This window comes from Triplophysa dalaica, chromosome 15 (assembly GCF_015846415.1).
Source record: "Triplophysa dalaica isolate WHDGS20190420 chromosome 15, ASM1584641v1, whole genome shotgun sequence".
Classification (NCBI taxonomy): domain Eukaryota; kingdom Metazoa; phylum Chordata; class Actinopteri; order Cypriniformes; family Nemacheilidae; genus Triplophysa; species Triplophysa dalaica.
Window position 1 is genome coordinate 2,390,069 of NC_079556.1, and position 11,840 is coordinate 2,401,908.

Here is an 11,840-nt window from a genome sequence, read left to right on the forward strand (position 1 = left end):
AAATATAAAAATATATTAAATGAGAGATTCATTGTTTCAGAATAAAAAACACTGACCGTATTTTTATTTAAGAAAGTCATCAAATGGTCTTCATTAGATTGATTTATGCTCGGTCTGTCTCTTCACCCCCTGTTGAAGATAATCTGCAGATTTCATTCTCTCAGTATCTGGATTAACACTTCACAGACGCAGGAATTCACAGGAATGTTTTTATAGAGAGGGATAATTAGACTGTTTTTGTCTGTCCGGACGCTGTTGGAGTTGGGGAGTGATGAAGCATCACTTGATGTTTTTATGCGCGTTGGCTCTTGATTCAGCACCGCAGGAGGTGGACAGCTCCAGCTTTAGGCTCTGGCAGTATTAGCGCGACAGATTGTTGAATAATTCGTGTTTAATCGTCTTTAATACGGGCTCGTGTTGTATAAATCACTAACACTAATTTCTTCCATTAGCTCTAAATTAACGCGTGGACAAACTATACTAACTGTAAACAAAAAAGATCATTAGAAATGTTTCTGTATGTTTTAAATGCAGCCGTGTAAACATCTTATTTTATTGATTTATTTATTAAGGGTGTTTTAATTCATGGCAGCAAATACGATTGGGTGATGCGTTGTTTTGCATATGATAAATACAATTATTTAATGACCCACTCTATGTGTAAGATACACTTCTTTACCATATATTAAAAATCTTAACAATTCAAGATTTTGTGATATAAACCTAAATATTTTGTACAGTATTCATTTAATTTTTTCCAGGACGCGTTTTAACCCACACACAAGGTGGAGCTCTAGGGTTTGGGTATTTTTATTATTATCCAATTTTATTATGTGATAAAGAGCTAAACAATATTTTTTTTTATTTTATTGGAGACTTCAGAGGTAACGTGTGGCAACGTAATCCCTGAAGGGTTTTAATACCGTGTGAGACTAAACTGAACAGCTGAAGCATTAATTTATTTGTACGTTGCCTCCCTCTACCGGACTAGGGTAGATATTGCGCGTGAAATTTCTTTCTTTCTTTCTTTCCCTCTTTCTTTCTTTCTTACTTTCTTTCTATCTTTCGGTCAAACGCATTTCCCAGATTTGTGCCAATTTTGCTAATGTTATTTTAAAAAGCGTGTTATAATTTGTATTCCCTTTCGTTTGTTTAATACGCATATATATATACATATACAATTATAAATTTTCAATAGTCTTACAAATAAATCTACAAGTTAAATTTCAATATAAGTCTAAGGCTAATAGAAGAAACGGGTCAAGACCAAACCACTCCGTCGCATTTACTGTATTTTACATTAACATTTTATGCATTTGGAAGATGCTTCTATCCAAAGCGACTGCATCATATTATACATTCGTTTAAGATGCAATCCCTGGGATGACCTTTGCGTTGCTAGCGCCATGCTTTAACTAACCACTTAATTTTGAGGTCTAAATTTAGGTAATGTGAATATATATTCATTCACTAGAGGGCGGTAGAGTCAGAAACTTCACAGCCAAATTTAGAAATGTTAAAAATGCACCATAGAACAATCACACTGACACTTGCTATTCACGCTTTTGTGATAAATGCATCATTTTGCATTGTGTTGTAACATTCCTCAGTGTAAAGCAGACTGACTGGCTTTGTGAATAAAAGTAAAATGTAACTTATCACCTTTTCCTATCTAGAACTAAAGTGACGCATTAGACTGTGATTGTCTGGACAGTTTGCGTGAGAGGCAGAGAGAGAGGGAGAGAGAGAGAGGGGGGGAGAGAGAGAGACTTGTTATGTAAATATTCGAGGAATGCGCTGCCCCTGTAGAATCAACACAATTCATTCTTTCTGTATTAAAGGTTCAGCTGTTCTTACACAACTGTTCTAACATAACCTTTAATACTACCACACCTTTTCAGGTGAGATGGAGTCACATTACATTCCAGTTGTGATTCATGATTCACGAGTTTTAGGATTCCCCATGGCGTGGAATGTCCACTCGTTAAAACCCATCCAATACAGTACAAACGTTTGGGCTTGGGCTATGTGACACTTTCATGTATGTAATTGGAAAGATGGGGGAAATCTAAATCAATTGGTTTCTGTTTTGAAACCTTAGATGTATACATGAAATGTCAGTGACTCCAGATTAGACTGAAGAAAATGGAAATTCCAGTGGAATTTGGACAGGGCGGGTCATATATAATCTAAACAATCCGAGTCATTCCCTGTGAGTCAGCAGGTCTTCTGGTGTGTCAGAAACATGGTTTGTGTCAAATTGCATTGTTATCCTACATGAGTATGGTGCTTTTTTCTATCTTCGTCCGACAAATCCCAAAGTCACTATTTAATCATCATAAAACAAAGTACTTTGTGAAATTAATTTGTTTTAGTGCTGCCGCCGCATGTACCTTATATGTACAATTTTAGATTACACACATAATGTGGACGTGTGTTTATATGTATGTATTTTTACATCTGGTCTTAATGTTCTTTAGGATGCAAACTCATTAAAGGAAGTGTTTGTTTATGCTTGTGTGTGTGAATGACACGAGAAGTGGTTCTGCAATGGAGGAAGAGGTTGAACGGTCAAGCCACTGTTCTTCCACCAAAGATTCCCGGCTGTAAACATGCTGGTGAAAGATCTTGTCATTTAAGCATCTGTTGGAACTGAACGGGACGTCCTATCCACACTGATCACATGACCCAGGAAAAAGAACATTTAAGAAAGTTTCCAGTATTTGATCAGATGAAAACAGAGGGACTTCCTGATAGCGTTGCATCGCGACTATTTCAGATTGCATTGTTGTACATTTTGGGTCACTCATTATTGACTGAATCTGTGCTGGTGATGCTTAAATTGAATTCTTTGTATCATTAACAAAACATGTTCTAGGCCAAGCTGATCATTTTACACGATATCAATTAGTTCCCCATGGGAATTCTGTAGGGTTGCGTTTTTGAGGAACATCCTCTGCCCTCAGGGTTTACCGTGCATGGTTACTGTAACTATGCTGTTGAGTTTTCGGAGTGTACACATGGGTGTTGAGTAAAAGTTATGTATTTTTTGTGCTTCCTTTGAGTAAATACCATTGTGGGCAAACTCAAGCAATCCGAAATACACAAAGGAGTTTCCCAATCTTGAGATTATGAGGAAACACTTACACATCGGCACCATGCAGTCTACTTCCTTGACTTTAATGTATTCATTCTTGTTGAAAAAACGTATATACTTGCCCTATGATCTCTTTTATTGTTACGGTGGTAAAAATGTGCTATTTGGTTCGTTTCTTTACAACCTGGGGTCCAATAGTCTGAGAACACATTCAATTCTTTAATATAACCCAGAAATAAACAAAAAGTAAGATAAAACAAATCTATAATGGGGATAAAAATGTAGGATTCTTCACTGTTTGTAGGTCAGTTCACCCAGTGTAACAATGTAGCAGAGATCAGATTTCCATGCTGTCACTGATTCTCATTGAAACATTTCAGGGATGACACGGATGATCAGATTTTGCACTCATTTTCCATCACCTTCATTAATTTGTGTACACAGAATACGTGGACCATTTGTATATATGCATCTTTTATGGAGATAAATGTAAAGCATTGCATGTGCATGCATGTGACAGTATACTTCTGCGAAACATTATGAATTATTTTAAAGCCCACAAAAGGCAATCTACAAAAATACACCGTTTTTGCATTGAACGCACGTCTGTGCATTTTTGCCCCATATCACTGGAATATTTGACAGATTGAATAGACAGGCTTTCAGTATTACTGATAGTCTATTTAATGAAGGGGAGAAAATTTCCCCAAACTCCTGCCTCGAATAATTCCCAGTCAACACAATGCAGGCGACAATCGTGGAAATCCCCCACCCTGAGCTTAGCTCCGCCCACTCCTCGCCGTCCTTTAGTACTTGTGTTGTGCGAGTCTCTGTCAAAGTACAGAAGCGCGACAGACACGACACACGCGAAGTGGATTTGTATCGAAGCAATAAAACGAATCAAATGGATTATAATGGCGATGGCCGCGACTCTAAAGCAGGGAAGATGCTCGCGAGCACCGACGACCGTCTCGACAGCGGTTTGGATTCGCTCAAAGAGGATGAATACGCGGATGTGGAGAGCGCGTTCGATCGCTTGAAAGTGGACGGCGAGAGGCAGGAGGACGTTGACGAGCCCTGGATGAAATATTTCACTGAGGACGGAGACACGTACGTGCTTTGATAGTTTTAAACAATTTTTGTTGTGCATTTGGGGACGTTTTACTGCGTGTGTTTGGTGCACGGGAATAAAACAGCTTTGGTGTGCAGATACTGTGTGTGTTCGGGCCTTGTTTGGTGTCTGAAGCGCGTAGTAGTTTAATGCAAAAACCGAAACCCTGTTTGAAGGGTTTTTCATCATACATTTTTTTTATTTGCATGACTCTATTACAATTTATTATGATTGGACTTTGTATATATTTGTGGCTTATAACTTAAAGGTGTTTAGCATTGTGCACATTCTGAAATGGTTTGGTCCTAAGCAGTTAAAGCCCATTCCATTCGAGGTCAGTTGCGCGCATGCGCGTTCGCCCGTAATGCAATAATGGGCTTTATGTAAACAGGAGCGCTGCTTCAGAACGGACTGTACTCTGGCGTTACATAAATGTGGGCGCGGCTTCCTCAGGCGTCGCGTCTGTGTGGGCGGAGCCGGGCGATCTCGGAAAGTCCCGGGCCGCGTGCCAGACAGTCTGACGCGCATGTCCCTACTAGGAAGAAAACGTCTGCACACCAGAGTTGTTGCTTTTTTGAAGAACAAATCTCACGCATTTGTTGTTTCTCACACATCTCTTTTTATTTTAAAGGTATCTGCACCTTAGTGTCATACACGAGGCCCAGGATGCTGCATTGAAGATCATTGATTTATCCAAAGGCGGAGCCTTCCTCAACATACAGAACAACCAAAGACAGGTATAGCGATCTTCCAAATACACAAATGTGGAAGTGATCTTTATACCGCAAACTAAAAATGCATTATTTTTTCAGACCGCCCTGCATTTGGCCGTCATCACAGAGCAGCCCCTTATAGTAGACCGGTTACTTAAATCCAGCTGCGACGCATCCCTGGTGGATGACCACGGAAACACCGCCCTTCACATCGCCTGCAGAATGGGCTCTATGACCTGCTTCAGTCTCCTAACACAAGGCTGCCCACAACAGCTACCAGCCATCTTACAGACACCGAACTTTAACGGTAAATATTTTTTGGTGTACGTTCCTTCACCTCGGCCGACATTGAGTTGGTATTTCTGATCTAATTCGGTTGTATTTTTACCCCACAGGTCAGAAATGCATACATGTGGTTGCCACCCAAGGTTACCTGTCATTAGTCGAAAACCTTATCCAGCTTGGCGCAGACGTCAATGCACAGGTAAAAACGGGATCTAGTGATTCACATCTGCAACGTTTAACTACATAGCGAAACCAGACGGCTAAATATGTTTCCATTTTTCTTCAAACAGGAACAGTGTAACGGCCGAACCGCCCTTCACTTAGCCGTCGACCTGCAGAACTTTGAGTTAGTTCGGCTTCTAGTCAGCAAAGGTGCTGACGTTAACAGTTTAACGTACGGTGGTCACACGCCTTATCACCTGACCTACGGCCGGACCAACGGAGACATCCAGAAAGCCCTGTATGAGCTCACCGCATCACACTTACGGAAACTTCCAGATAGTGAGTCAGAGGACAGCGATGAATATTGTGAAGACTCGGATGATGGCGAGGTGTGCATAACACGTGTATAATCACACATACCTTGTCTTTCGTCTTTACTGTATAAAATGACTTTATAATTGATACTTAATGGTCGTCTTGTCATTTGTTCACAGATGTACGACGATATCAAAGTAATGGGGCAGTAGGAATGTGCTGAAGGACTTCCAGATTTACGTGAAATGAGAAGCAGGACAGTTCTCGCTCGAGGTGCACGGGAACGCATTCACAGCGAAGCTCGCAAACGGTGGTTCGTCGGCGGTTCAAGCGAAAGACTGATCTAGACAGAGCCCAGGAAAAGAAGGTTATTTGTGGGTGTATCACCAGACCATCTTAGAGGAACACTGGACGGAAGCCAACAAATGTACCTTTGGCTCTGTGTTGGAATGTAACTCCAGTTCAAATCAGCAGCTGTATGTCTATTGTACTGTGATGTGTAAAATATTGTGTATACAGACAGATTTATTTTTATAACAACATGTAAATGTGTACATACGTTGAAAAGTTTTCCTGTTGTAGAAAGACATAACGTGCGTTAAATTAAAACCTTGACAACTTCACTTGGTGTGTTTCTTTGGAAAGGCGTGTGAACTGAGAAGGAGGGGAAGTAAGATATCCTTTTGTCACCGAGCGAACAGTTTGTACTCTATTTCCTCAGCTGAGTACAGTGGAATTTCCTGTGCTGGAAAGACCATTCAGATAAAATTGGCAATGCCGAAAGTCCCCGACTTCCTGTATTCCATAAATAAGAAACGTTGTGCGGTTGCGCAATGCTATGTTATGAAGAATTTATTACGGTAAATAATTACACAATTTACCCACATTTTTGAGGATGACAAGCACAAAATTCTTAGAAAGTGCCTGGTGTATTTTCATTCTTTCAAAATGGTGTACTGACATTTTAACATTTTGTTCCTCGTTCTAATTTCAAGACTTTCAAATGCCAGGCAAGACTTTAATGGTTTTCCACAAGCGTGGCGCTTAATTGCCCCGAAGCCTCACACTCATTTCAAATTTCATTCAGATCATGTTGACCCCATGCCAACAACGTAAATTGAAACTCCTTCAAAATTTCCAAACTTTCAAAATCAAGAATGAACCCACTAGTCATTCAGTTCAGTTGTCGCATGTGACACCATATTTCGCAGTCTGGCATTTTACTGTAAAGTCAAGACGTGTGTGTGGTTTTTCTGATTTGAATACAAACCTGAGAACCCAACAAGGGACTCCACCTTCAGTTTAACCTTGTTTTATTTCCGAACGTGATTCCAGACTCTGCGACTTTTTAACATTGTGAACGGTCTTTGGTCCCCAAGAGATTTCTTAAAGCAATGCGACATCCAAATGACTTATTCATAATGTTCTCTTTCTAATCGCTGCGGACTGTTGGAGTCTAGTTAGGACACACAGGGGCTTTACGGGTCCTGTAACTTAAGGGCTCACGAGAGCCTCGTATGATTCAGCCTGATCTGAGAAATGACAGGAGGCTTGCAATAGAAAAAATCCGGCTCTTGTTTGCCATCTCAGAAATGGCAGAGTGCTGTGAAGCGAACATCACGTCTATGCAAATATGATGTCTAGAGGGGATTCCGTAGTGAGAGTTTAGGAAATCATTTACATCTTTAGGGAGCGTGTGAAAACCAGATTTGACCAGACTGAACGTGATTCATTTACCATAAATGATGAAAATCGAGACATCTTCATGCTAAAAGCACTATCTCTGAATGAGAAATAGTTAAAGCAAAGTTTCGAATAGTAAAACATCGCCTAGGAACATTCTCCCAAAAACTTAAAATTGCGTCATCATTTACTCGCCCTCAAGTTGTTCCAAATCTGTATACAGTAATTTTTCTGACGAACACAGAGAAAGATATTGGCTTGATACCAAACAGTTCTTGTCCACCATTGACTACCAGAGTAGGAAAAATGACGATAGTAGTCGAAAGTGCCCCCGAACAGGTTAATTTCCTACATTCTTCCAAATATCTTATTTTGTGTCCATCAGAACAAGGAAATATATAATGTAATTGTGTGATAGTCACTAGTGGCCAAGAACTGCTTGGTTACAAGGATTCATTTTTGCATGAACTGTTCCTTTTAAAATAGCACTTACAATAAATGAAAATAAGATTGAATACATTTTGTTATTACACAACAGCATATAGCGAACTATATACACACTATAAAAAGTAGTCCATGTGGCCTTGGAGTTACATAAAGCCAGAGGACTTCAAAAGGAGCAGACTGATAATCATTTACTTTAAATCATCTTTGAAAAATCGTTGTGCTCTACTGAGGAAAGTCATTGGTTTGGACTAATATGAGGCTTGGAAAATGAAAAAAATCTTTAAAATCATTTGCACCAGGTTTATCAACAGATAACAATATGTAATAAGAATCAACACGGTTTCCAAAAACATGTTTTTATTTTTCTGTTGCAGGAAAAAAGCTAAATAAACAGCAAAAAACATCCATTGACCTGAACAATGAGGGCATATGGTAGTTATTCTTAAACATGTCACAAGACCAACATAGAGATTCTCAGTCTCGTTCAGTGAGGGACATAAGGTGGGTGTCGATCTCAGACTCTGACAAAATTCTGAAAAAGATAGAAATAGAAGTATTGAAAACTTTATGTGCATTCTACCTTTTTCAACAAAAAAAGGTGTAAACAGGTTAAATAAACCTGTTTAAAAAAAAAAAGATACACTAACCCTTTCTCTCAACAGGTAGTGGTCTAGCTTTTGTTGAAACCAGTAACTTTGTATTGGCACCTAATGTATAATGGCTCCTGTATGAACTATCGCTTATTGCTGCTATACTCTTTGTAAGTCGCTTTGGATAAAAGCGTCTGCTAAATGTCTAAATGTAAATGTAAATAACCCTGTGATAACCATATATAGCATGAAAGCACCTGCTTAGAACTGGTTTCTAAAAGTGGGGATTTCCTCTATTTATAGGCTCCGGTTTGGTGGTTTACTCTACTGCTCATTGTGGCATGTAAAGACTGTATCCTGTTCTGTATAAAAAAAACATGTTAGCTCACCTGAACTTGGGATCTTCTGTGGTCACAACCCCGATCTCCAGCTCTGACGGTTTGAAGTCGATTGCCAGAACTGTAGTCAAGCAGCTTATTGCAGTCTATGAGGATGAAAGAAGCAAGAGACTGGTCAATACGAGATAACAGTTTAAAATGATAAACAAAAGGCAGCAAATATAAGTCGGTGATACCTCTACTGTTTGGGCAAAGGTCCAATCCAATTTCTTCTTTACTTTCTTCTCCAGGAAGCTTGTGGCTTCTGTTTGTTTCACCCCGGCAGACGTGGCCTTGAAGCCACAGTAGTAGCCTGCGGGGTCACACTTGTAGACTTGTGGCCCCAGCTCCTCATCGACTCCGACCACAATCATACCTGAGAGGAAATAACAACATTAAAGAGGTATTTCACCCAAAAATGAACATTGCTACATTATTATTATTTTCCTAGCTTTTTGCAATCCTAAACCTGTATGACAACTTCTTCTGAAGAACAGAAAAATATCTATTTTGATATAGGTAAGTGACCCCATTGACTTTCTCAAGATATCTTTTGACTTCCATAGAAGAAAGAGTCAATATACAGGTTTTGAACAACATGAGGGGAAATAAATGATGACAGTATTTTAACTTTTGGTGAAGTATCCCTTTAAACTATCAATAGCATTTCAACAATGAACAGGAATTCAGGTTTGTTTCGGATTGACTCACTACAATTCTATTCTTGTGCATGTGCATTTTACAGAAACATTTATAATTCTTCCACAATCTCACTTATGTACACCATATAAATCTGTACACTTACAGCAACCCAGCGGTCTCATCTCGGCGTTCTGCGTGTACACCTGTGAGATGTCAGCGATGCGCTTACACAGCATGTCTACCGGGATCTCATAGCCGTATTTATATTTCCAGTTAGCCGCCTCATACCGCGCTCTCTGCACCTGAGACCTGCTGTCGGCTACAGAGAGACACACAATACATCTCATGTGGTGTAAAACAAAACGTAGTTTAACATTACACTATACAGATAATGCAGACATTTAAAACGAAATTTCAGCTGGGAAATAGCAGTTTACCCGTCATGCCCGACATCACACAGCCAATGTTTTCTGTTATTCTGAATAAATGAGTAACGGTGGATGCATCGAGAAGCTTATCCTAAAGAGAAGATAAACAAGGAAAAGATTTTAAACATTATTGAGTAAAAAACATGTATTGATGAAAGAAGGAACGTGTTGATATGCTTATTCAAATTTAACAGTAGAAATATGATACACTGCAATATAATCCATATGTATCCCCAAGAAAAAGCAGACTTACTGGAACTTTCCTTTGAGTAATGACAACTGCGCAGTCTTTCCCTCGGACAGCTACTGATGTGAGACCTCCTTGGTTTATGGCCTTGAATGCATATTCTACAGAAAATAAAACACAAAGTCAACCATCATGTGTCCACACAATTAACAATGGCTCATCTCCATCACAGAAAACTTTATATATAGCAGTTAAAATGCTTTAACATTTGTGAATTCAGATGCTTTTTATCCAAAGCGACCTGCATGCATCCAAAGTATACATTTTAGAACACATGTGCTGCTACCACAAAGCTCTAGATTATAAAATCTGATTTTTCAGAGTTATTTTAGTTTTGTTGTTAGTTTTACTTCGTTTTATTCATATTTTAAATTAGCTTTATTAGCTTTATAACACAATTCTTAAGATTTTGTTATAGAACAATGTCATTTACGTTTTGCTATATAAGATTCATTTATTTGTATTTTGTTTATTTTTATAATTTAAGTGCCTTAACTTATTTCAATTTATTTCTTGAGGCCATTTTTATTTGATTTTAATAAACAGAATTTTTACTGAAGTCAAATAACCATGCTTTGTGTGTGTATGTGTCTCTAGGTCGAGTCATTCACTATTATATTATCACAATTAAAGAATAAATGATACACTATGGACTAAATATGAGCATTGCAAAGTATATGAATATACGAAACAGTTCCTTGCAGTAAACCACATAATTGTAAAGCGAAAATGAATGGCATGCACATCGTTATGAACACATCGGAGTTTGCCAGTCATTCACAAGTGAAACCTGTCACATTCGCTCAAAATAATATTAAAACGTCAATTCATTTTCACATAACGTCCAATCACGTGTTATGTTAGGATATTTTTAATTAAATCGAGAACACTGCACGAATCCTTAAACTACAGACAGACCACGGAGGAAAATGACTGAGCATTTATTCTTTCGCTTCCATTAAGCAACACTTTCATCTCAACCCACCGACTTGATAGAGTCTCCCCTCAGGAGAGAAGATGGTGATGTGTCGATCAAAACCTGCACTCGATCCTCGGGACATATTGTGAGGGATTTACTGTTTAAAGCTGAAGTTTGTAAACAGATCTAAACAGACTGCTCTGTTTGACAGCGGAAGTGATAACACTGGCTTCAAGTTTCACGTCCGGGTGATGTGACGCGTCGCACTTACGTGATTTTGTGAGGCGCTCATGGGGTTACTCTGGGTCTTACTCCCTTTTTCTTTCTTTTTTCTTTCTTTCCTTATATTTTGCAAATGATATATAATTAAATATCTTACACTCACATAATTTTTTCTGTTTTTTTTTATTATTATAATTTTACGTTAATATAAATTCTTCTTATGTAGGGTACCCTGATGATATTGTATTATAGACACATTCTATGCATTATTTGCTAATTTTATCTCTGAAAAAAATTATTCATTATTCATTCTCCTCATAGACTGTTTGCATATAAAAAACAGAAATGTATACATTTCTTTATTAGGGTTTAAAGTAAATTTTTTCCAAAATACATTAATTTACAATTTTAAACTGCAGTTTTCAAACTTTTTTCTAAAACCCGCCTACAGATCTAATCCATTTTGAGAATCTCAAAAATATTTTTGGGATTACGAACACGTGTTCTCTTTCAACATACACTTTCGTGTAATTTAATGAATACATTTTAACCAAACTATTTGATGCTAAAATATCAAAACTTTTGTCATTGCAAGTCAATAA

The 11,840-nt window shown here is 38.3% G+C and overlaps 2 protein-coding genes across 2 annotated transcripts; one reads left to right on the forward strand and one right to left on the reverse strand.

Annotated features, from left to right (window-relative positions):
* The first annotated feature begins 3,824 nt into the window (after window positions 1-3,824).
* Window positions 3,825-6,306, forward strand: nfkbiab (nuclear factor of kappa light polypeptide gene enhancer in B-cells inhibitor, alpha b). The gene is made up of 6 exons (XM_056767697.1): window positions 3,825-4,207; window positions 4,840-4,945; window positions 5,021-5,228; window positions 5,317-5,405; window positions 5,497-5,757; window positions 5,863-6,306. Exons 1-6 carry the CDS (start codon window positions 3,840-3,842, stop codon window positions 5,893-5,895), a joined length of 1,065 nt encoding a protein of 354 aa, XP_056623675.1. The 5' UTR covers window positions 3,825-3,839; the 3' UTR covers window positions 5,896-6,306.
* A 1,847-nt stretch (window positions 6,307-8,153) lies between these two features.
* Window positions 8,154-11,249, reverse strand: psma6a (proteasome 20S subunit alpha 6a). Its single transcript, XM_056767773.1, has 7 exons — window positions 11,083-11,249; window positions 10,104-10,198; window positions 9,860-9,941; window positions 9,586-9,741; window positions 8,978-9,156; window positions 8,793-8,887; window positions 8,154-8,345 (listed from the first exon to the last, which is right to left on the reverse strand). The coding sequence occupies exons 1-7, from the start codon at window positions 11,156-11,158 to the stop codon at window positions 8,288-8,290; spliced, it is 741 nt and encodes a 246-aa protein (XP_056623751.1). The 5' UTR covers window positions 11,159-11,249; the 3' UTR covers window positions 8,154-8,287.
* Window positions 11,250-11,840: the final 591 nt, after the last annotated feature.